The following is a 25,075-nucleotide window of genomic DNA, read 5'->3' on the forward strand; positions in this document are numbered from 1 at the left end:
CCCTTGGCCCATTGGGGGTTGCCTTGGCACTGAGCATGTCCCATCGTGGCCTCCTGGGTTGAAAGACAAGTGCCTGATCCCAGGGACCACTTGCGCCTCTTGGGACCCCCCCCCCGCCAAATCAAGCTAGGACAGTGACAGGGCCACGGTTGGCTCTAAGGGGCTGGGCAGATGCACGCCCCTGCAGCTTAATTCATGGTTTCCTCTGGAGCTTAGCAGAGGAGGACAGCCCCCCACCGCTTGTCCCAGCCACCTGATTATTTGGCACTTGGTGTTGGAAAGTCATTTTTCCTAAGTGGATTGCAAACCAATAGCCTGGCCTGGCCTGGTTTCCCTCCCTCCCACTACTGGTGGTGGCCAGCCCCTCTCCCTTCCTGTTTGTCTCACCTCCTGAGGCGCTGTTCTTTCCAGGGATGCAGGCGGGCCAGGGTTTCCATCTGGCCCCTTTTGGGGGAGGACATTGCTGCGGGCACAGCCTATCTGCATTCCCAGGCTCTGAAGTTTCCTTGTCTGTTGTTAGGGTGGAGGGTGTGGATTTTGCTGTGGCAGAGACAACAGTCCAGAGGAGGGGAGGCTCTGGGTGAAGGCTGCTGGGAAGAGGGGCTCCATTTCTATGCGGCTGTCTGCCTTGGGCTTCCTGGAGGAGGGGGCGGGCCAAGCACCAAGGAGCCCAGGCCCGGCGCGACCGCCCCACGTCACCCCTCGTCACACCTCTGTGGACCCCGGCTTGTCTCCCCACTTCCATCAGCCTGGCTGGCTGCAAAGGGCAGCCGTGCCTTCAGGGCAGAGCTGGCCTGGTTTGTGCTGCAGGCACAGTCACCCACTCCCACCCTTCACCTGCTGCGACGTCGCCGCGGGACACTGGAGGGAGGCTCCGGAGGTCCAGTGCAGGGGACGTTGGAGAGGGCTAGGGGGGTGGTATCCTCGCCCGGACGGATCGCTTCAGCATCCCGGGCCACCCTGACTGCTCCTCCTGGAAACAAGTCAAATCACACAGTATCATAGAGCTAGGACTGGTGTGTCCAAAGCACAGGCTCTTAAAAGCTGGGTGGGATGGGGAAACTGAGGCCCCCCGGGAGGTCACGGAGGGCATCCCAGCTGGTCTCCAGCTGCCCACCCCTCCTCCGAGCCTGCAGCCTCACGAAGCCCGCCTTCCCTCCACAGGCACTGATTCCGGCAGCGAGGTGCTCCCCGACTCCTTCCCCTCGGCGCCGGCTGAGCCCCTGCCCCACTTCCTGCAGGAGCCACAGGATGCCTACATCGTGAAGAACAAGCCCGTGGAGCTGCGCTGCCGCGCCTTCCCCGCCACGCAGATCTACTTCAAGTGTAACGGCGAGTGGGTCAGCCAGAATGACCACGTCACGCAGGAGGGCCTGGATGAGGCCACGGGTGAGCCTGCCCCCCCTCGTCCGGTCACCCCCAGCACACCTGGGCCCAGGGGTTCCACCCTGGGCTCCCTGTGAGACTTCACATGGCCGTGGCTTCCCCCCCACCCCCATCCGCCGCCTCAGTTTCCCCTCTGGGATTCACCCTTGATCAGATTTCCCCAAGCGTTGTCCCAGTCTGACTTTGGGTTACCAAATGAAAGTGCACCGAATCCTTGCTGAGTGCTCACTCTTTTTCTGGTTTCTCTCTGTCTCTGGCTTACATCACTGAGCAGTCTGGGGGCGGGGGTGGGGGTGGGGGCTAGAGCTCTTACACACACGCACGCACACCCCAGCACCTGCTGTGCTCCCCGTTTAACAAAGAGCTCCCCCCCAGCCCCCCACCGGCACGCAGCTAGAATCCTAGACCATCGTGAGTGCGGGAGGGCATCAGTGTCTGTGGGAAGTGATTCTGTTTCTTTTCATAAGAATGTTGCATTTCCTTCACAGACATCAGTTGTTTTTAGTTTAAACAAGAGGTTGGTAATATCACGTAAATAACCACGGAGGGTGCGCTATAGGATGTAGCCCAGATCCCGAGGGTGAGGTGAACTTGGGGTCTCCGGGGCACCCCCGGTGGGGCCCCCGAGGCCAGGTGGTTGCTTATCCGTCCCCAGGCCCCCGTTTACAGTACAGGACCCTCTGGGGTGGAGAGCCTATCCGGGGTTCGGGCCAGGGAGGGGGCCGTCCGCTGCTGGTTACCTGCAGGTAACCGGTGTCGGGCAGGCCCAGCCAAGCCCGGGCTCTGGGGGTCCTTCGCCCCACAGCCTGCCTCAGCTTTGGTTTTGAGGCTTTCACCCCTTCCCTCGTCCTTCTCCTTTCTTAGCCGTCTCTCCTCCTTCTGTCTCTCCTGCCTCTCCCCCTTCTCACCCCTGTCTCTCCGTGTCCATCTTTTTTCCCTTATGTCTGTCTGTCTGCCACCCCCCCCCCCCCCCCACCCCGCCACCACATACTCTCTCTCCTTTCTGCCTCCTTCCGACTTCTTTTTTCCTGGAACAAGCTCGCAAATTTCAGAACCACCCAGGCTTAAAACCATACCCCAGAATGTACTTAATGCCACCCCAAACCGTATATGTTAAAACAGTTAAGTTTTGGGTTATGTATATTTTACCAAAATTCTGAAAGCATTTTAAAAAATAGATTTAGAGTGTCAGGCTCACCCAAAATCTAAAAATAAAAAAAAGGAATGTTGAAAAGAGAAAAAAAAGGAACATACCCCAGCTGCCCCTGTTCCCTGTTCTGTGTGGCTCTGGGAAAGTCACCCACCCTCTCTGAGCCCCAGGTCCTCTCATTGTAAACTGGGATGTTAACGGAAGGTCCCGGTGGGTGTGGAACAAGGTGGCGTAAAGTGCCAGGCGCTCAGTAAACCCCCATTTCCTCCGTCCTCTTTCTGGCTTTTTCTTGGCCTCTTTCCTCTTGAAGCCTGTCCTTCTTTCTCTGTCCCCCTGAGCCCCTCCGGCCTGTATCAGAGGTCACTTGTGGGGGTCCAGGCAGAGCAGAGGGATCGTGTACCCCCCTGGGGCCTCTCAAAAACCTTGCAATTAGTAGTAATAGTAACAGCATGGCATCTACTCCCCTGGTACCGGGCTCACAAGCCATGCCAGCCCGAGAAATTGGGGCACTCTTGTCCCCATTAGCTGCAAAGAATAGACTGTGGTCCTGTGGGCACTCCCTTGGCAGCAGTATGGCTGGTTTCATCCTCCTGCTCCCCACCCTGGCCCTCTCTGTGGCTCTGGAAAGACAGGGGATGATAGCCGTGGGCCAGAAGAGGCAGGACGAGCCCACCCTACCAGCTCGTGCCAGGTCGGGACAAGAGCCCAGTCCTGGGTGTCCTGGCCCAGGTCCCACCTGCCCCTTAACCACCATGCTGGAGGAGGTGGGCATGGGGTCGGGGGCACCTGGTGCTGGGGACCAAGTCAGAGAGACTGTAGGTCCCTGTCCTCCTTCTGGGTGATGATTTCTCTGTCCAGCGGTTGGGTGCTTCTGGATGGATGACCCCCTTGAGAGGGACCCCCCTGTCAGTTTCACAGCCTAGTGAATAAGGGGCGGGGGCCCCCTCTGTGCCGCCCTGGGCTGTGCAGCATTGGTCAAAGGCCAGGACTCCAGGCAGCCCCTGTGAGCAGCCAGCGTCATCCCTCTGAAGCAGCCTCTGCCCTCCTGGTGCTCCCGAGGGGCAGAACCCCAGCCCCCTCGCATTTAGATCCCTGGCCGTCAGGAGGGGGTTTCCCTCACTGTCTGGGCTCCTCGGGCAAAGGGCATCCTACCCCATGGTGCGGGAGAGTTAAGGCAATGAATTCACTGGAAAGGTCCAAAGAGGTCATGCATCTGGAGACAGAGCTTTAACCAGGGCAAGATACCAGATAGCTGATCTCAGCTCTGCCGGTACCTCGAGGTGGGACTTTGGGCCTGCCACTGACCCTCTCTGAGCCTCAGTTTCTTCATATGTGGAAGGAAGGGGCTGGATGAGACCCAAATGACCTTCCAGAGTAGATTTGTGTTCGGCCTTGGCTGGGTACTATGGCAGAGTGATTGCCATGATCACTCTAGAGTTTACCCCGAGTGTTTTACTATGATGAGGGAACAGAAGCTCAGAGAGGCTGAGTAATTTAGTGAAGGTCACACAGCTGGGGAGTGAGGGTGGGGCCAGGACTCAAACCTGCCCAGCCACCCAACCGTACACTTGACCATCATGCCATAGTACCACAGAGTGGACAGCTGACAATCCTGCCTTCGACAGGCTCATCAGAGCCCATGTGCGGGCATGAGAGGGTGAGCTGGGACACGTGGCAGGGAGGAACAGCTTTAGGAATTCTGAGACGGGGACAGTCAGGAAGGGCTTCCTGGAGGAGGGGGCCTCACAGTCCTCCCACAAGCTTTGGGTGGGCATCGTCATCTAGAGGGTTCACTCGTTCCCTGAGCACAAGGGGCTTTTATCAAGGGTTGGCAGGAGAGTGTGTGACCCCTCTCTGGGTAGGCTGGTGGATGCTGTTATGCAGGGAAGCCCCCAGGCCCTGGTTGGGAGCTGTTGAGAGGTCCTAGGAAGAGGGGCCTCCCCCCAGCTCCAGCTCCCAACCAGAGACAGGCCACCTGCTTTCTTCACGTATTTCTGGAGCACCTTTCCTGGGCCAGGTCCTGGGCCACAGCAGTGAGCAGGGCAAAGCCCTGCTTTATTCTCCCGCAGGAAATATTTAACAAACAAAATATCAGTAGATAATACAGTTCCGGATAGCGGTCAGGGCCGTGGGGAAGTCAGGCTGGGCGGGGGTTGATAACTACACAGCCCAGTGTCCAGTATGGTGCTTTGAGAGTGGGTGGAGATGGGCCAGGGTCAGAGAGGCATTCCCTCAGGAAGTGAGGCCCAGCCCAGAGCTGATGGCGACCGGGAGTCCACTGGGCACAGAGGCGACGGAAGAGGGTTCCAGGCAGGAGACTGGGTGTGCAAAGGCCCTGTGGCAGGGGAGACCATGAGGAACTGGAAGATGCCCGGTGAGGCTGTAGTGGATAGACTGTGCAGGGCCAGAAGGCCATGTGGGGGATCTGGGTCTTCACGTCGTGAGGACTGGAGGCACAGCCAGGGGACGCGTGGCATTGTGCGCTGTGAGGAGCGCACGCCAGCTGCGGGGCAGGAAGCGGACTGGACGGGGCAGAGGGCTCGTGTTAGCCCTTGCAGTCTCCAGGGGAGTGGCAGTGGTGGCTGGGGCCAGGGTGGAGTCGGAAGAGACGAGAAAATAGATGGAAATGGAAGCGCTTGGCAGAGACAGAGGTCCTGGTGCCACGTCCCGTGCTTCCTGTCCTCAGACCCGCCCCCTGATGCCATCTGTCTCCTCCTCTCAGGCCTGCGGGTACGAGAGGTACAGATCGAGGTGTCGCGGCAGCAGGTGGAGGAGCTGTTCGGGCTGGAGGATTACTGGTGCCAGTGCGTGGCCTGGAGCTCCGCGGGCACCACCAAGAGTCGCCGGGCCTACGTCCGCATCGCATGTAGGCCGTCCTGACACCCCCACCCTGCTCCCCTGGGCCCCTTCCCCCTGCCCACGCCCCCTGGAGAGGAAACTCCACAGCTGTGGGGGCATCCCTTGCCCGCTGCAGAGACATGAGGGCACACGGATGCCAGCTCAGAAGAGGCCTCCTGGACCCAGAACTTAAGCCACCTCTGGCCTCAGGATTTCTAACAGCCTTTTGTAGCTACGTCTGTATAAGAGAACTGCCAGCTTCCTCACCAGCCTGGGTTGTTATGTGCTTAGGATCCCAGCGTCAGGGAGGGACACCTGTTCCCCCAACCCCACCTGGTGAGGCCCCCACTTTGGAGGAGATGCCCAGGCAGAGCCCAGTTTCCTTAGCGTGCACTGCCCCCTAGTGGCTAGAGTGGGACGCGTGAGGCTTCTGTTCTGCCCAATTGTGCCTGGTAACCCCACTTCCTTCTTCCACTCCTTCTTCCAGACCTGCGCAAGAACTTCGATCAGGAGCCTCTGGGCAAGGAGGTGCCCCTGGACCAGGAGGTTCTCCTACAGTGCCGCCCACCAGAGGGCGTGCCTGTGGCTGAGGTGAGCGGGGACTAGGAGAATACTCGGCATGGCAGAGACCGTGATGCCTCAGCCTCCCAGAGCTCTCCCCGTTTCATAGATGGGAATATCGAGGCTTGAGACAGAGAACTACGGCCTCTGCAGAACTCGGCGTGTGCTAGACCCCAGCTCGGCCCTCCACAGGCAAAACCCCTCGGGATGGGGCAGAGCTGGGGCCAGATCCCCACGGGCTACTTGAGCAGGCCCAGGCTGAGTCTCTTGCAACGGAGGTGCCTGTGGCTGTATCTTCCTCCCCCGCCCAGAAGCCGAAGCCCCAGCTTTGTGGATGCCAAAGGGCCTCACCGTGCATGTGTCCGAGCACGTGGCCTTTGCCCTAACGGTGAAGGGCTAACACTTGTGTTGCACGTCCAGGGAGTCAAGTACCGTCCTCCACACTTTGCACACTAACTTGTTTAATCCTTGCATCAGCCCTATGCGGTGGGTGCTAATAAATTCTGCCTTACGAATGATGAAATTGAGGCTGGCGTTAAGCCCCTTCCCAGGGCCGTCTAGCTGGTGGGGTGCTCGTCACAACCACCATGTTCTGCAGTGTTCGCCACGGGGCCCGCCCCGTGGAGGTCCAGCCTCACTCTGTCACCACCGCGGGTAGACACGGATAGAACTGCGGTCCTGTTTATGGCTGGGCCTCCCTTCCCCTCCAGAGAGGGCCCACTCCCCGCGATGCAGGTAAGCAGGTAGCGGGCCCTCATGCCCCCCACCCCCATCCCTGTAGGTAGAATGGCTCAAGAATGAGGACATCATCGACCCCACCCAGGACACCAACTTCCTGCTCACCATCGACCACAACCTCATCATCCGCCAAGCCCGCCTGGCAGATACGGCCAACTACACCTGTGTGGCCAAGAACATCGTGGCCAAGCGTCGCAGCACCACTGCCACGGTCATTGTCTTCGGTACGGGTCCTGGGGGGGGGGGGGGGGGGCAGCTTGGGCCATATGCCCACCTCACCCCACCCTACACTGGAGGTCAGCAGGACCCTGGTGGACACGTGGGAGGATGCGGCCCGGAGAGGGGAGGTGCCTTCCCCAAGATCACACAGCAGCTAGTGGTCGAGTCAGGCACTCGTGGGCGTGCGGCTAGAACAGGGCCCCGTCAGCATCCTCACTCCCAAGCCTGGTGACCCAGCAGAGTGCGGAACCGCTGCGCAGGCCTGTAGGATGTTCCTTGCTGTTCCCTCCGCTGGGAGGGGCAGAGCTATAGCTGAGATGCCCCGAGTATGGTAGAAAGAACCCTGCATCGGGTTTCAGGCATAGGTCGCCCGTTACCAGGTGACCCTGGGTAAGCGTCAGCCCTCCCTGGACCTTTGCTTGCCATCGCACAATGGGGCTGGGAACAGACAGTGACCCCCCCCCCCCGGTCCCCTCCAGTGTTGACGGTCGCAGCCAGATTTGTCTGCTGGAAACTGAGCCCCCAGTGCCGCAGCAGGTGGAGTCCAGTTAGGAAAGGCCTCAGCAGAAGGGCCTTGTCAGGACTGGAGATGGGGTCTAGGGGACCCATGGGCCGCAGAGCCAGGCTGACCAGCTGACACGTGCTGCCCTTGCAGTGAACGGTGGCTGGTCCAGCTGGGCAGAGTGGTCGCCCTGCTCCAACCGCTGCGGCCGTGGCTGGCAGAAACGTACACGGACCTGCACCAACCCGGCCCCGCTCAACGGAGGCGCCTTCTGCGAGGGCCAGGCCTTCCAAAAGACCGCCTGCACCACCGTGTGCCCAGGTGAGGCCCCGGGCCTGCGGGCGTCCTGCCCACACCCAGCGCGCCCCGGTCCCCAGCCCTGCCTTCTGTGCCGTGGCGTCTGCTGCGGTCAGGACAGCCGCTCTCTCCCCATGGTGGTGCTTGTTCTGGGGCCCACAGCTGGCCGAGCAGGCTGGACACGATGCTGTGGCCTGTGCCCTCTCGTTCCGCGCCCGGCTGCTAGAGGGACGGGGAGAGAGGCTCTGAGCTGCAGTCTGCCGGGGGGGGGGGGAGGGAGGGGAGCTCTTCCACCCTCCGGGCCGTGGGCCAGGGTCCCAGCGCTGCCCGGGGTCAGAGAGCCTGTCCTCCTGCCCGAGACTTTGGCTGCCGCCCCTAATCCTGCAAAGGTCCTCTCTCCCCTCACCTTTGTCTCAGTCTGCGCGTCCCCGTCTGTGCGTCTGTGCGCGCCTGGTTTTGTCCCGCCCCTTCCACGTTTGCGTGAACCATGTGGTATATTTCCCTTGGGTTTGTGTCTTCGCGGGTGCACCGGGCTGTGTCTGTGTGAGTGGCCTCCTGTCTGTGTCCTCTCTGCCCGCACGGTGCCCCTGACTGCGCTGGCAAGGGGCCATGTGGCTATGGGTGGCTACATCTCTTCGTGTGGCTTCTGTGTCCTGGGCTCCCGTCCTGCTGGAGTGTGTGTGTGTGTGCGCGTGTGTGTGTGCACGCGCGCGCGCACCGCTGTGTGCCCTGGGCTCCCCTCCTGCCGTAGTGTATGTGTGCACGCGCGCGTGCGCGTGCACCTCTGTGCTCTGTACGCATACCTGTGCGCGCATGTGCCCCACGTGCCGTGTGCTGTGCTCCTGCAGTGGACGGAGCGTGGACGGAGTGGAGCAAGTGGTCAGCCTGCAGCACTGAGTGTGCCCACTGGCGCAGCCGCGAGTGCATGGCGCCCCCGCCCCAGAACGGAGGCCGAGACTGCAGCGGGACCCTGCTCGACTCCAAGAACTGCACCGACGGGCTGTGCATACAGAGTGAGTCCTTGCGAAGGCGGGGCCCGGGGGCGGGAGCTCTAGCCGGATGAGGCCCCTCCCACCCCGCCCCGCCCCGCCCCGCTCCGCCCCGCCCCGCCGCCGGCCCCAGGCCTCCAGCGCTGGCCTCGGTGGAGCAGCCCCTGGGGCCTCTGCCCACTCGCCACGTGCATCACCTCATCTGCGCGTTTCCTGTCACATTCACCATCCTTTCTTTGCCACCTATGTCATTGTCTTTCCCTTTATTTCCCTCGACAGATAAGAAAACTCTAAGTGACCCCAAAAGCCACCGTAAGTCCCATTTCATGGCTGTCCTTTTTTCTCTGGGGGACCCTTGCTCTCCTTGGCTGGCTTTTCCAGGGTGTGGGGTGCAGGGCAGGGCACAGGGAGACTTGAAGGTGCCCCCCCCCCCCCACCCGCCCAGGGGCGCCCCCCCCCCTTGGCCCCCAATGCTGCACGTGTCACAGCCTCCATCATGTGCAGACAGGCAGACCCTCAGCCCACAGAAAGGACACCATCCCGACCCTCCCATTACGGGAGAAGATGAGCCTCAGAGGGAAGGGACTTATCCAAGGACTCAGCCAGGATTTGAACATCAGTACTTACGTGACCCACGCCGGTGCTCTTAGCCTTGTCCCCTCAGCCTTCCTCTCCACAACAGAGCCGGTGCAGAGGCCCACACCGTCCCTTCCGGTGCCCCTACTGTATCCCCCAGCGAGGTTCTCCTAGCGTCAGCCCCGAGGGGGTCTGGTCCACTTACCCCCCAGGCCATCCTGCAGCCACACCAGAGCAGTAAAGCTGCTCGGGCAGATCGGCCTGTGGTAATTAAACCATAATTTCCAAATAATTCCGGGTTCATAAAATCAGCAGTGGGCCCCTGGGCCCAGCTCACAGGGGGACCAGGCTCGTGACTGGTGAGCGATTATCAGGTGACCCTCGATGGTTACGGAGAGCATCGGGAGGCAGACCCGAGCCCCGAGGGCCTCCTGGCAGCAATCCCGGGCGCCAGGGCCCTCCGGGGAGCCCAAGAGTGAGGGCCACCGAGTAGAGATGGGGCCAGAAGGTGGCAGAAGTGGGCGGACACCAGGACTGAGCCGTGCCCTGCCTCCCAAAGGCTCAGTCGGCACCAGGAAAGTGGGGCTTGGAAGGGTCCAGGCAGGGAAAGCAGGCCTCCCTGTCTGCGGGCCCTCCCAGGAGGGGAGACCGGACGTTGGCTTCCTGGAGGTCCCCAAACAAAAAAGAGGGAAGAGCAGGCATCTTGTCTCGGCCTGTGGGCTGTCCAGTGTCCTAGCCACTCACCACGTGTGGCTCTTCCCACTTCCATTTAACTTGGTGAAAACTAAATACATTTTTAAAGATTGAGTGCCTCAGTCAGAGCGGCCACGTTTTAGTTGTTCGTTAGCCACACGTGGCTAGTGGCTGTCACGTGGGACAACACAGACACAGAATGCCTGTCATCGTGTCAATGCCACCTCCCTGCCTGGGCCGTGTGGGGTTACTTGCAGCTGTGTGGCAGCCTGCCTGGGGGAGGAAAGTGTAGCCGGTGGGTGGCCCCCCCCGAGCCCCTTCCTTCCCCTCCACCTGCTCACCTCCTCTCCACCCCATCGCCTTGCATCTCATTTCCTCCTCCTGCTCCCCCTCTGCCGCCATCCCCTCCCCTCAGCCCAGGATGCAAGTTGAGCTCAGGGTGGCTGCTTACAGAGATTACCAGGAGCCGGGACCTCCGGCCCTGGGATGTGCTGCAGGCCGCAGCGAGGGCCTCCGTTTGCATCCTGGCTGGGACAGGACACTGTCTCTTTCTCAGCAGTGAGCAAGGAGTTACCTGTTGGGACTGCCCATGAGTCCTCTTGCGTTTTTCTGCACGGGGGGGAAGCAAGACAGGGGATCTGAGGCCGTTTTACTCGTCGAGACTGATGCGCAGAGAGGTTGAGGCTTGCCTGCGGTCCCGGCCAGTCACGAGGGCTCAGACTAGGACCTAGCATGGCGCCGGTCTGTCCCAGGACCTGGGTCTCTGCCCCTGCCCCTCACCCAGCCCTCCTGTCCCCGCAGTGCTGGAGACCTCAGGGGACGTGGCGCTGTACGCGGGCCTCGTGGTGTCCATCTTCGTCGTCGTGGGCGTCATCATGGTGGTGGGGGTGGTGGTTTACCGCCGCAACTGCCGGGACTTTGACACGGACATCACCGACTCGTCGGCCGCCCTCACTGGCGGCTTCCACCCCGTCAACTTCAAGACTGCGAGGCCCAGTAAGGACCTGGGAGTACCCGGGGTGGCAGATGCAGTCAGGGTACCCAGAGGGGCACGGCAGCCAGCCACACCGGCCAGACTGGAGTGGGGCCTCCCCCTGCCCGAGGTCTTTCTAGACTTCGCTCGAAAGATGAGTGTAGATCCTTAAAAAAAAAAAAAAAATTAAAAAAAAAATGGGTCGCCTGAGTGGCTCAGTCGGTTAAGCAACCGACTTGGCTCAGGTCATGATCTCACAGTTCGTGAGTTCAAGCCCCGCGTCGGGCTCTGTGCTGACAGCTCAGAGCCTGGAGCCTGCTTGGGATTCTGTGTCTCCCTCTCTCTCTGCCCCTCCTCTGCTCACACTCTGTCTCTCTCTCTGTCAGAAATCAATAAACATTAAAAAAAAAAAAATGTAAAGGTGAGTGTAGATCAGAGAGGTACAGAGAAGGAAGGGAGGAGCCCACGTGCTGAGTCCCCAAAGCTTCCTGCAACGATGGCGGTTGAATCTTTGGCAGCTGGACTTTTGGGTGGGATTTTGCAACAGAAGGGCCCCCGGCGGGAGCAGAGGATGGGACCGGGCCAGCGAGGCACAGCTGGGTCTGACTGTAGCCCCAACCCCTGCAGACAATCCACAGCTCCTGCACCCATCCGTGCCTCCGGACCTCACGGCCAGTGCCGGCATCTACCGCGGGCCCGTGTATGCCCTGCAGGACTCCGCCGACAAGATCCCCATGACCAACTCACCCCTGCTGGACCCCCTGCCCAGTCTCAAGATCAAGGTCTACAACTCCGGCACCACCGGCTCGGGGCCAGGCCTGCCAGATGGGGCTGACCTGCTGGGGGTCCTGCCGCCCGGCACGTATTCCGGCGACTACACCCAGGATGCCCACTTACTGCACCTGCGCAGTGCCAGCCTCGGCTCCCAGCAGCTCCTGGGCCTGCCCCGCGACCCGGGGAGCAGCGTCAGCGGCACTTTTGGCTGCCTGGGTGGGAGGCTCAGCATCCCGGGCACAGGTGGGCTCCTCCTGCCCCGCTCGCCTGTCAGCCCGGCCTCCGCATGTCCCCTCTGGGCATCCCCAGCCCCTCCCCCCTCTCCCCCCAGCAGAAGATAGGGCTTCCCTGATCCCATTTCACAGATGGGGAACATGCGGTCCAGGGGAAAGAAGGGACTATAACATAGAAGACTTGGGGTCCAGGCGTTTCTCTGTCTCACGAAGGCAGGGGAACCTTGGACCAGCCCCTCTCTAAACCTTATCTGTTAAGTGGGAGGGAATATGTCTTTGTAATCCAACAGGCCTATAGAGCACTACTGAGAAGGTAGAGCCATCAGCTGATAGTTTCCCAGTGTGACACTGATCTGGGGCTGGAGCTGGCCCTGGAGCCTTTGAACTTTGGCACTTTGCCCCATCTCTATACCCCACCACAGTGCTAGAGGCCCCTGTGTTAGCAGATGTACCCATAGCTGTCAGTGGCCTGGGCTCCCCCTTGTACCTAGTCCCCGAGCTTCTGTCCCCCCACCTTGCTGGTGACCACCTGGAGTTCAGGAGATGCCTTTCTCCCCCTGCCCCAAGCTAGGAGCCAACCAACCCCCTCCCCCACCCCCCCATCCCCATTCTAGGCTCTTAGATTCCCTCCAGCCCCTCCCTGCTGACCTCCTTCTGCCCCTAGGGGTCAGCCTGCTGGTACCCAATGGAGCCATCCCCCAGGGCAAGTTCTACGAGATGTACCTCCTTATCAACAAGGCAGAAAACACCCTGTGAGTGGACAGACCTCAGTCTGGCATGGGCTGCCCCCCTTCTCTTCCTCTCCCTGCTGCCTGGCCACCCTGGGTTCAAATATCACCATCTGAGCCAGATCCTAAAGTAGCCCTCCAAGCAAAACCTTGACAGATCTTATTATGTCCACATTTAAAATGTGCAGCACTGGCACAGCGAATCATAAAACTGAAAGGCGATTGACAAAGTAGCTACAATACGACAAGAGGCTTATCCTTACTATGTAAAGAGGCTTTAGAGACCAATAAAAAAAGTAAACATTTCACTACAAGAATGGGCAAAGGATATGAACAAGTGATTCACACATACTCTCTGAGGCAAGCACATACACACACACACACACACACACACACACACACAGTGGCCAGTAGATTATGAAAAAATGGCCAGCCTACTTTGTAGTCAGAGAAATAGAAATTCAAACAGCCATGAGACACTAGGAGTTTTTTGTTTCTCGAATTTGCAAAGATTTTTTTCAAACGGCCTGACCTCCATATTGACAAGAGTGTGGGATCTTGGCCCTCCCATGACACGCAGGAGGGAGCACGGGCTGGTACCAGCTTCCCAGAGCGCAGTTTAGCAACGCTTAACCAAAAGCATCCCAAGCGTGCAGAACCTTTGAAAATACGAGCAAAGACATAGCTGAGAATGCTGCAGCGGAAGAGCAGAAATCTGAACACACTCTCAAGGCCTAGGCCGTCTTTCTGCCTCTTCTTAACCCCTCACCTCTGGGGGCCCAGGGGTGGAGACCTGCCTCTGTCACCCAAGAGCCGGGGTAGAGGTGGCAGGCCCACACCGGTCCCTTGCTGAGCTTCAGGCCTGCCCTCACTGCCTCCCTCCTGCCCTCTGCCCTGTCCCCAGCCCGCTTTCAGAAGGGACCCAGACGGTATTGAGCCCCTCAGTGACCTGTGGGCCCACGGGCCTCCTGCTGTGCCGCCCCGTCATCCTCACGGTACCCCACTGTGCTGAAGTCCGTGCCGGCGACTGGATCTTCCAGCTCAAGACCCAGGCCCACCAGGGCCACTGGGAGGTGAGGAACCAAGGCTTGGGGTGGGGGGTGGGGGGGGGGGGGGAAAGCGGGGCAGATCTATCTGAACCTGCCCTGGGAGGCCTCAGAAGCTGAAAGAAAGCCCCTTTTCTCCCGGCCCAACCTGGGTGGATCTCTCCATGGCCTTGACTGTGACCTCTTTGCCTCCCCGTGTAGGAGGTGGTGACCCTGGATGAGGAAACCCTGAACACGCCCTGCTACTGCCAGCTGGAGGCCAGGTCCTGCCACATCCTGTTGGACCAGCTGGGCACCTACGTGTTCACGGGTGAGTCCTACTCCCGCTCGGCAGTCAAGCGTCTCCAGCTGGCCATCTTCGCCCCTGCCCTCTGCACCTCCCTGGAGTACAGCCTCAGGGTCTACTGCCTAGAGGACACGCCCGTAGCGCTGAAGGTAAGGACAGGCCGTCGGTAGCACACAGCCCTGGCACACGGTGGCTGTATCACCCCCCGCCCCCCGGAATCGTGGTACTTTCCAGGCACCCCTCTACCTCCATCAACCTCATTAATCACTCATTGCTCAAACATTGAAACGGCATCAGACTAGCGAGATACAGTTTTGCCCTCACCAAACTGCAGGCTAGAGGCGGGGGAAAGGACAGGGGGCCTCGCTGAGGGAGGGCTAGGCGAGCACCAGCCTGAGAGGGAGAGGATCTGAGAAGGCTTCACGGCACATTAACCTTAGACCTATGCTCCAAAAGCCAAGGAAGGGTGCCCGGAAGAGAAGGGTGAAGGCCATCCCAGTGGGCACGGCCACTGACGCAAAGGCAGGTGTGTTGTCCCATGTGACCGAAGCACTCAGGGGCTGTTTCTAGGACCTCGAGCTCATCCTGACACTGGAAAAGCATAGCCCCTTGGCCTTGTGTTGACCTTCTCCTGCCGCCCACCTCTCTGCGAAGCCTCCAGGGCCTTTCCTGTAGCTCCAGACCTCCCTTGACCCAGGTCTAGGGTCCCCTCTAGCTCCTGTCTCCCAGTCTCGCGTGACTTGTCCCCAGCTCCAAGTCGAGGACTGATGCAACATGGGTGAAAAGGCCTCATGGGAGAGTGAGTGTCTTCTGCTGGGCCAGGCTGGCCTGAAACTGCAGAAGGCCCACAAGGGATCGGGGGTTGCGAGGAGAGGCTCTCGCGGCCTGGATCTCTGAGTACTGGGGCGCTGGCCAGTGTCCAGCTTTGATCAGAGAATGGGGGGGACGGCAGGAGGAAAGCCACCACATTTGAGCTTGATGGCATCACTTATTTATTCAGTCCCTGTCTGTCTGTCCGTCCGTCCATCCATCCATCCATCCATCCAGCTTGCTGCCCATCTCTCTGTATACTCATTCACTCAGCAGTCCATCTGTCTGTGCAGCCATCGCCAACCATCCATTCGTCTTTCCTTCCGTCTGTCCTTCTGTTTGTATATCCATCTGTTTGCATATCCATCTACACATCCATCGTCTGTCTGTATCTATCTATGCAACTATTTATCCATCCATTCATCCATCTACCTGTCCAGTCATCTATAAATCCAGTTATCTATCCATCTGTCCCATTATCTGTCCATTCACCCGTCTATTCACACAGTGTGTCTTCGCTGAGCACTTACCAAACTGGCCAAGTATGACGGGCTCCCCCTTCCCGTTGCCTCCTGCCCGCAGGAGGTGCTGGAACTGGAGCGGACCCTGGGTGGCTACCTAGTGGAAGAGCCAAAACCCCTGCTGTTTAAAGACAGTTACCACAATCTGCGCCTGTCTCTGCACGACATCCCCCATGCCCACTGGAGAAGCAAGCTGCTGGCCAAGTACCAGGTGAGGGCTGGGCCACAGGAGGTGGCGAATGACGCCGGGGCAAGGGGAACATTCGGTCTGCCCGCGGAAGATCGGTTCCCCCTCCCGGGCCTTGGCCTTCCTGTCTCCTTCCTCTAGGCTTGCCCCCGCCTCCCCGAGTCTCTGTCTCCCTCCCACCCCACTCTCCATGCCCCTAGTCGTCCCTAGGCACGTCGTCACGTTCGGTGCCACCGACAGCCACGTCCCCCCCCACCCCCACCCCGTCACATTCCCACACACAGATGTCTACAGACGTCATCTTCAAACAGGCCTTGCCATCTCTAAGAGTGCTCATGCCTGGCCGACCATCCAGAGTCGTCTCGGATGGTCACTCCCCTGTGCCTACACCTACCTGAGCAACCCCATGGACTCTGCAGGGCCTCCAGCCCCAGACGTACATGCGCATGTGTGCATACACATACACACATGCGCACACGCATCCAGGCTTGTGCCGCCTTCCCCAGACGCTCCCTTTCTCGGCTGAAGGGCCCCTGACCAGCTCTTCTTCCTCTTCCTCTCTGGACGGAGAGGAAGGCCCTGCCCCCTGGGGGGGGGGGGGGTCCCATCGCTCCCTGAGGTTGGCCCCCTGACCGGCCTCTGCCTCCATTCCCTGAGGGTAGGGCAGGGCAGGGCAGGCTGGCCTCACCTTGACCCTGACGCCCCTCCCTCAGGAGATCCCCTTCTATCACATTTGGAGTGGCAACCAGAAGGCCCTGCACTGCACCTTCACCCTGGAGAGGCACAGCCTGGCCTCCACAGAGCTCTCCTGCAAGATCTGTGTGCGGCAGGTGGAAGGAGAGGGCCAGATCTGCCAGCTGCACACCACGCTGGCAGAGGTGAGGCGGGAGGACGGACACTCCGTGGGGCCGGGGGAGGCAGCGTTCAGACCCGCGTGCATGGGGATGCTGCCTTCCGTAGATAGGTCCCCGTCAGCTCCCAGGTCTGAGCTGGGACTCCGTCACTTTCTGCACACTTATTGAGTGGCTGGTCCTGTGCTTGGCCGGTACCAGGCAACAGATGAAATCACCAAGTCAGAAGGTAGGTCTTAGGGAGGAAGAGACCATCGACCTTGTGTCAGGTCAGTGCTTAGCCCAAGCCTATGGCTCTCCTCCACTATACATCTACATTGAGGTTTACAAAACCCAGGCCACCCAGGACAGCAGCGCGAGAAGTTCCTTGGGCAATGTAAAAAGCGCCGATCAGAGGCCTAGACCCAGCTCTCTACCGAACTTGGCACGTGACCATGGGCAAGTCACTTCCCCGTTCTGGACTTCATTCCCACGTGTGTAAACGTGCGTCTGTGTGGAATAGACTGTGGCTGAGGCTCCTTATGGCTTTGGAATCACGAGCCTGCACCCGCATCAGCCTGGGACAGTGCATCCGCCTGGTCCACCGCAAGGACCGTTGGGCACGCAGCCCTGGCCCTTGGAAGCCGACCTTCTGGGGGAGGAGGTTTTTGAGCAGCTGACCTGCCCAGAGCGTGGGGAGGAACCCCCATGAGCTCACAGTCCCAGTGCAGGAAGGTCGGAGGGGCGGATGCTAGTGCTGTGCATGGGGGAGCCCCCTGCCCCTCTCACCTTGCCCCCTGCCCTTCTAGACACCTGCTGGCTCCCTGGACGCCTTCTGCTCTGCCCCTGGCAGCACGGTCACCACCCAGCTGGGACCCTACGCCTTCAAGATTCCACTGTCCATCCGCCAGAAGATATGCAACAGCCTGGATGCCCCCAACTCGCGGGGCAATGACTGGCGGCTATTGGCGCAGAAGCTCTCCATGGACCGGTGGGTGTTGGGCCAGGCCGGCCCCACCCCAACCTCCCTTTGTCCCCCAAGGGGCAGGTGGGGCAGGCAGCCCGACAGTCCAGGATCAGATCCTTCCATTTGCGGTAGATCAGGAGCTGAGGCTTGGGTGTGCTCAGTCTGAGAAGCCCATTTTTTGGGGAGTGCCATACTCGGCGTGCTGGCCCGTGAGGATCAGGTGAGGCCAGGACACCAGGGGTCATCACCATCTGCACCCCCGGGCCCAGGACGGAACAGGTGTTCTGGAAATGTTTGCTGAGTGACGGTGTATTTTGGTGTCGAAGCCCTTCTGGAGAATCTAAAATGCTGCATAAATATAATGGCAATAGTAATTATTAGAATTATATTATACTTACTGAGAAACCATTTAATAAACCTGCATTGAGCAGATGCCGCGTAGAAGACACCTGACTAGAAATGGATGGGCTTTACAAAGAGTCTAAGGCTCTGTTCCTGCTCTCGGGGTAGTGTGTGGGGCAAAACCAAGCAGGGAACAGATGCGGGAGGAGGAAAGATTGGAACGCTAGGTTTGGACAGTCTCTCCTGAGGCCAGTGTCTTTCAACGGGTAATAATAACAATGATGATGGATGATGATGAGCAAGACAGTTTCCATCTCAGGGATGAGGAAACCGAGGCTCAGAAAGGAGCAGTGGCTTTCCCAGGGCCACACAGCCCCCAAGCAGAGGGGCTAGGGTTCCGACCCAGGGTCGGGGGACCTCAGAGCCTTCCCACTTCCTGGTGCTCTGTCCACTTCCAAGCTCCTGGGAGGTGCTGAGTGTTGGGGGAGCCCAGTGACCCTCTCCTTCCCTCCGCCAGGTACCTGAACTACTTTGCCACCAAAGCGAGCCCCACGGGTGTAATCCTGGACCTCTGGGAAGCTCTGCAGCAGGATGACGGGGACCTCAACAGCCTGGCGAGTGCCTTGGAGGAGATGGGCAAGAGTGAGATGCTGGTGGCCATGGCCACTGACGGGGACTGCTGAGCCGCCCCGGACCGTGGACTGGGAGGGCTGGCAGGAGGCGGGCACAGAGGAGGCAGCCTCGTGTGAGGCAGTGCGGCCCCTGCTGCCCCCCAGCTCACAGCCAGAGGCGCCCCCTCCTCCTCCTCCCCTTGCCCCATTCCCAGACCACAACCAGCCTTAGCAAATCCATGTACTCTGTTGTCAGGAAGACCCAGTGTTCCTTCTCCACCCCTTGCTGTCCCCCCTGCCCTTGGATCTCCGTGGAGGAACTGCGACGAGGCCTCTGGAGGCAGCGAGGGGAGCCAGGAGGTGGCCCTCCCTCCCTCCTCCCACCCCCACCAGCCACCTCCGCCCCAGGAGCTCTGGGTGACGTTTGTCTTAGATGCGTTCTTCGGTTTCTTCCTCAGTTACTGGTTTCTCCCTCCCACCTAAGTCCTCTTCTCCTTTCACACCGTTTTCCTCTTTGAAGAGTCAAGTACAATTCAGACGAACTGCTTTCTGTCGTCCAAAGCAAAAAGGAAAAGGAAAGGAAGAAAGAAAGATTCAGACCCCTAGTCAGGCTCAAAGAAGAAAAAAGAGAAACACCAAAACCACAAGGGAAAAGAAAAACCCAGTTTCTTAGGAAACGCAAATGATTTATTATCCAGATATTTGGATAAGTCCTTTTTAAGAAAAAAAAAAAAAAAAAGAAAATGAAAAACAACACAAAAAAATAGAAAACTCTTTTCTTGAGTGTGGATGAGTGTGGGCTTGCTCATGGTTCTGGCCAGGAGTGAGCGTGTGTGCGTGTGTGGGTGTGTGTGGGTGTGTGTGTGAGAGAGAGAGAGAGAGAGATTGTCAGGGAGAGAGAGACAGAACAGGGAACATCTTGCTGCTAATGATTCTGTCTTAGGCTAAATTCCTACAAGGCCTCAGTTTCCCCAGGTGTACAGGGTCGAACGGGGTTTTAGCCATGGTACCATGTTTCCCTCTAAAATTCTGAGCAGATGCTGAATCTTTAAAGGCAAGGAGCCCTGAGATCTGGAGTGGGCTGGGGTCCTCCCTCCCACATCCCCAGGCAGATGCCCCACAGGCTCCCTGGGCTGGCTCCTGGAGAATCCAGATTAAGAGGCCCAGGGATGGAAACTGGGCAGACCAGGCCAGCTGTGAGCCAGGGACAATGTTTCCAGTGCCCCGGTCTGGTGGCTCCTGGAAAAGGGGGTGGGGCCCAGAAGTGGGGCTCTAGCAGAGAAAGAAGTGGGCGGGGAGAGTCTCCCATGGGCACTTCTCTCCTTCACCCCAGGGTGGGAGCAGCCAGGTCACCCCTCTACCTAGCAGCCCCCAGACCAGGTGGGCTGGCGCAAATTGACATTCCGCTAATGCCCAGGAATCCGGGAACTGGTCTCCCCCAGCCTCAGTTTCTCCATCTATAAAGCAGGAGGGCTGGATAAGCGGGCCTCTGACTGCAGAAGCCTGAGCTTCTGGGCCTCAGCGTGGCTTTACGGAATGTGTGAGCAGTCAGCCCTGCGGGCTGGGAGGCTGGGAGGTGGGCAGGCTGGCTGTGCTCTACGCCCCAGTGCAGGAGGACCTGGGGAGGGCTGTTTTCCCAGCTCTGACCTCTATCGGCAGCTCCCTTAGCCCTGTTCTCACCCTCCCACTGCAGTCTGGGAGGTCTGAACAGGCGGGGCTGCCAGAGTGGAGGGGGCTGGTACCTCCTCACCAGCCTGCTCCGGGATGCTCCAAGGGCCCAACAGGATCCCTTGTTGGCTGGCTGATCATGGCCGGGACCAGGCTCTTACGGCTGGCACAGAGGCCTCCTCGCAGGCCTCTCCCTGGCACCCGGGGCAAAGCAAGAAGTTCTGGGCACTGACCCCAGGGCTTGCCCCAGCTGGTCCATAACCAGCCTGGGCACATCCTGGCCCTTGAAAGTCTGGGAGGAGGGAGGAGAGGAGAACAGGTTTGGGGGCTTCAGTCCTAGCCGGCAACCTCAGCCTACCCTTCCCGCCATGGACTCGGGCTCATGGGGGTTCTCGCCCCCTGCCGGCGACCCTGGGCGGGGGGGTAGGTTGGCCACGGACAGACAGAGGCCTGCTCGGTTTGAGAGACGATCTCTCCTATCAGCGCTGCTGAAGGAGCTGGGCCTGCACTCAGGGCTTGGCAACAACGGCTCTCTGCCCCAGGGCCTGTGTGCTGTTGCCTCGCAGGCCGCGAGGCTTCCCTGCCAAAGGTGCCCATCCGCTGTGGGCTCAGCATCCCTGATGAGTCCTGGCCTGAGCTGTGCAGGCAGGGGTGACAACATGGCCCGGAGAGAGCAGCCTGACCAGTGCCATGAGAGGCTTTACCCGGACCCTTCCCATCAGGCTCTGCTCACAGGCAGCCTGGAGTCCAAAGACCAGCACCCCAGCTCCAGCTGTGCCAGTAAACTGCTGTGTGACCTTGGGCATAGGACTGCCTTCTCTGGGCCTCACTTCCTTTTTACACCTGCAGCTGCTGTCTGACCGCCCTTGGGTTCTGACACACACGGTCATTCTGGGTTTCTCGTGGGAGGGAACCCTGCCGTGTTCTGCCGGGCCCCTCCTCCCTGCCCCGCTCGCTCAGCAGCCACGATGGGAGCTCTTGGTGGATGAGGCCAAGCCAGCCGCACACGTGCCATTTCTCATCTGATTTCCAGAAATTGTGCACCAGGGCCTGGAGCACAGAACCGATTGGCTGGGGCCTCCTGGGAGGGTTCAAATTGTCCAGCTTTAGAAGAAACGCCGAGAAAGGGTTTGCTGCCTCCATCAATCAAACCTCTGCTGGGGCTGCTGGGGCTGCGTCCCTACGCTGCCCGCCTTAGGGTAGGATCAAGATTTCTCCTCTGATTCAGGCCTGAGAGGCAGCCCCACGTGGCCTGTGTACCCCCAAGAGTGGCAGATCAGGGGCCACCGCAGGCTTGCAGGGCCCTCCCGTGGGCGTTTACGTCTCTCATCTCCGGGGTGTGTGCTTGCGTGTGTGCGTGCCCCGCGCGCGTGTGCTTTTATCTGCAGGCACATCAGGGTACCCCTCCGGGAACGTGTCCCCACCCGGGTGTGAGTGTGTGCCCTCTCCGAGTCCACAGGGTCAGTTGGTGTATCTTCTACGTGCCTCTCCCTCTGCTTTCTCTCGCAGTGACCCGGGCTCCAGAGCTCCGGGCCAGGGGTCCTCCTGAGGGTGTGGGGGACCCCATCTCCTGAACGATCCAGGACCCTCTGGTCCTTTCCCCAGCAACCAGGCAGCTGAGCTAGGTCCCTTAGTAGGCCCTCTGAGGGAAGGTGACCAGGAGTTCGGCTGCAGGGAGCAGATCTCCTGGGGGCAAAGGGCTGGACCCCCTGCCTGGGCCGTGGACATGCGTTATGTGTCCCAGGGCTGCAGGGATGGCCCCATCCCACCACTGCTGAGTCTGTAAACTTCAATCTGTAAATAACGTTTAGCATTCCTATTGTAACAAAATTAATTTTTACAAAATAAATTATATTTCCTAGTCTAATTAAAAAAAAAACAAAACAAAACCCTGGTTGTCTTCTGTTGTCTTCCTGACTGTCTTTCTATCAGCAGTTGGAACGACCTTCCTGCTTTCCTCACAATTCCACGGGTTTGGGATCGGGCAGTCGCTGTCAGAGCTCTCTGAGCTCCTGGAAACGATCAACGTCAACTGCTTCATTTTGCAGAAGGGAAAACTGGCCCCGAGAGAGGTTAAGGATTTCTCCGGGGTCGCGCAGCAAGTTAGAGCCCATGCTGGATGCCAATCCCTGCTCCCCAGTCAGCACTCTCCATGCATAAGCATCCAAGGAGTGTGTTCGGGGGGTCAGTCCGTTGAGCCTGCTGTGGGCTAGGTGATTGGTGGAGATACCTGTAAGAAATTCAAAAGGGCTGAGGCAGAGGTCAGTTTAGAGTACTCACCTGAAACACAATCGTGCACGTAGAAAGGGATTGATGGGTGGGCTGCGATCGCGTGACTTTGGACCCAGGGCTGCTATGCGTGGCTGGGCAGGTTACACACTGAACAAGAGTACCATCCCTAAAGGGGAGGATGGGGCCATTCCCACAGAGGGTAGATTTGCGTGTTTATTGCGGGATGTTTCCAGCAGGTGGCAGTAGAGGGTCTTGTTCTCAGAAAATCAACCTCCTGGTGGTAATTTTCCCATAGGTGGAAGTATTTCGAAGGGGCGTTTTTTTCCCCCTACTTTGCAGGAAGGTGCCGAATGACCGGCAGGGGCCCTGTGAGTTGGTCCTCAGGCCTCCCTGTGTGCGTTGAGTCTAGTCCCAGCATTTTCCAGCTTGCAGTGCCTGCTTCGCAGGGGATTCTGTGATCTCAAGTGTGGGGGTGAGAGTACCCTCTGGTCTCAGAGTAGAGACATAGTGTTCATCAGCGCAAGAGGGACTCTGAGAAGTCCTATGAGAACAAGCCGGTCTCTTCATGTTCATGTAGTGTGTCCCCGGTGTATCTGGTCTTTTTAACCTTTCCACGCCCTGAAGTATATGCATATGGTACGTGCAGGCCCTGCCAGCTCTGACTCTCAGGAACCTGTGGCAGGTGTCATTTTGTCGTCCCCCCAGGGGTAGGGAGCACCTGTAGGCAAGTCCCCTCGGAGCTCATGGCCTAGTGGGGCCGGCAGGACAGTCAAGGCACACACCCCCGCCACTCAGATCGTCGTCATTCCCTGGGGACACAGGAACATCCGCATCGTCTGGGCAGGGTGTGTAGGAAGGGGGGTATCGCCTGAGGTGAGGCAGCGGCGCAGGGAGGAGGTGGGCAGAGTCAGGTGAGGGACAGTTATTTCATGCAAGTAGCCCCCACCAGCAGGCAGATTGTCTAGGGTCCCCTAGGAGTTAGGGGTACCCATTTAAACCACTCCCCCTCTACCCACTACCTAAGCAGGAGGGCCTCTCCTTGCCACCTGCCTCTTGTCGGGTGACAAGAGTTCTGGCCTGGGGAGCAGGGACCCGGGTTCTAGTTCTGATGCTGTGTGGGTCCCCGTCCCTCCCGAGGCCTCAGTTTCCTTACCCGTGAAATGTGGGCCTTAGACCCGCTGGTCTGTGAGTTCCTTCTGGCCGGTGTAGTTCCGTAATTTGGGTGTCCTGGTTCCAGGCGGGCTGTGACAACCCCACCCGGTGGTCCCTCCTCTGTCACAGTCCCGGGGGTGCATGAGGAAAAACCAGAAGCCGGCAGAAGATGGGCTGGTTCTGACCCTGTAACCGACTGGCTGCCCCATAAGGTGTCCTAGAGCAGGGCTGTGAGGTGACGAAGCTGGCCACCAGCTGCCCCCTTCCTCCACGAGGGGCCATGAGAAAACAAGTCCAACCCCAGCCTAGGGCTTGAGATCGTGCATAGGGAGACCTCAACCAGTTCCATTTAGCAAACTGGCCAAAACTGCCCGTTTCAAGATGTGATACATGTTTATGGCTAAAAACATTTTTTAAGGAACAAAAGAATAGGTAAGAAGTAGATGCCTCTCGCTCAGGTATCACCCCCTCCCCCCACTCCCTCCTCGTCCCCAGTACCACTCCCCCCACCGCCAACCCCGAGAGATAATTGGTTCATTTTTTATATATCCTCTCAGGAAGATCTATGCAAATACAAACACACGTCTACACGTAAATATTTAAATATAATGGATCTGATCCAAGAGTCTCAATCCCTTGAGGTATAAACATGAAATGCTTTTATTTTTCCAATAACTGCTCGGAAATTCGTTTTGCCGACACTGTGTTTCCCACAGGATAACAGGCCCCCTTAATGACGTCCCCATGGAGGTCCCTAACTTTTCCCTCCCTGGCTGTCATCAAGACGGTCTCAGTCTCATTCTGGTTGCTAAGGCTCAACCCATCCATCTCGGATCTCCAGCCTCCTGTTTAAAGCGTTTGGCGTGCCTGCGTAGGCCTCTCGGGGCTGTGGCTGCCTGTTCTCCATGCTGTTCCCTTTGCAGCCTCAGCCCAGGGGCACCTGCCTCCCTCCAGACCACTCCACGGGAGAAGCTGCCGTGAAACCCGGCACTCTGAGCTGGGCACTGGCATCTCACACCAAGAGCCCAGGCTTCTTAGCACTTGGCCCTGGAGAACTGAGTGACTGTCTTCAACAGAAGTCTGTTTCTCTCACAATCGCTGTCCTGGATTCAGCATTCCAGGGACAGGAGGCACTGGAGATTTGGAGCTTCCCCAGTCCTAACTTTTCCAAACACAAACTGTCGGGGCAGGGAGTGGGGTTCCACGGTCATCCAGCACACCGTGTCTGTCGGTCAGTCCTGGGCACGAGGGCCAGGCCTCACACACTGCCCTCAGAGCCTGTGGCCTAATGGAGAGACAGAGAAACCGGTGGACAAGGGGGCCACGGAAGCCCAGAGAGGCTGCTGCCTCAGCCTGGGAGTCAAGAAAGGCTTTCTGGAACAGTGATATTTTAGAACACTGGGGTTGGTTTCCCTGAGCCATAGTTTCTCAGTTATGTATTTTAGGGGAGATGCTTTTAGGCAAAAGTCTGCAGCAACTTTCTTTTGTGAAATGTCTTGCTAAGAGAAGATACGGATGCCCCTTCAGCAGGTAATGGGCCAGATGTCAAGGCCGCTGTCAGCCGCAGGTGCTGAAATAGTCTCAGGGCCCGATCTGGGTGTGGGGGTGGGGTGGGGGGAGTGTGAGGTGGTGACCTCTCAGAGACCCTGACCCAGGAGATGGGGGTAATCCCCGGGAGGGGGCACCCGTGAGTCTGTGCTCCTCCAGCAGCCATGAGGGCCCGACCCAGCCCAGGCCTCACTGCAGGTAGCTTGAATCTACCCATC

General features: G+C 59.0%; 1 protein-coding gene across 2 annotated transcripts in view; it reads left to right on the forward strand.

Moving 5' to 3' along the window:
- UNC5B (unc-5 netrin receptor B) overlaps positions 1-20,235 on the forward strand; it is an 81,037-nt gene extending 60,802 nt beyond the window's left edge. Inside the window, exons 2-17 of one of the 2 annotated variants that reach the window (XM_049646156.1) lie at positions 1,165-1,389; positions 5,259-5,402; positions 5,862-5,965; positions 6,717-6,897; positions 7,548-7,715; positions 8,540-8,704; positions 8,960-8,992; positions 10,751-10,945; positions 11,550-11,939; positions 12,594-12,681; positions 13,562-13,730; positions 13,905-14,138; positions 15,382-15,531; positions 16,221-16,385; positions 17,147-17,328; positions 18,164-20,235. In XM_049646156.1, coding sequence (XP_049502113.1) covers positions 1,165-1,389; positions 5,259-5,402; positions 5,862-5,965; positions 6,717-6,897; positions 7,548-7,715; positions 8,540-8,704; positions 8,960-8,992; positions 10,751-10,945; positions 11,550-11,939; positions 12,594-12,681; positions 13,562-13,730; positions 13,905-14,138; positions 15,382-15,531; positions 16,221-16,385; positions 17,147-17,328; positions 18,164-18,329 — 2,759 coding nt within the window. In that variant the 3' untranslated portion in view covers positions 18,330-20,235. The remainder of the gene's footprint in view (positions 1-1,164; positions 1,390-5,258; positions 5,403-5,861; positions 5,966-6,716; positions 6,898-7,547; positions 7,716-8,539; positions 8,705-8,959; positions 8,993-10,750; positions 10,946-11,549; positions 11,940-12,593; positions 12,682-13,561; positions 13,731-13,904; positions 14,139-15,381; positions 15,532-16,220; positions 16,386-17,146; positions 17,329-18,163) is intronic. The other variant, XM_049646157.1, reaches the window with a different exon arrangement.
- The last annotated feature ends 4,840 nt before the right edge of the window (positions 20,236-25,075 follow it).

Source organism: Panthera uncia, chromosome D2 (genome assembly GCF_023721935.1).
Source record: "Panthera uncia isolate 11264 chromosome D2, Puncia_PCG_1.0, whole genome shotgun sequence".
Taxonomy (NCBI): Eukaryota; Metazoa; Chordata; class Mammalia; order Carnivora; family Felidae; genus Panthera; species Panthera uncia.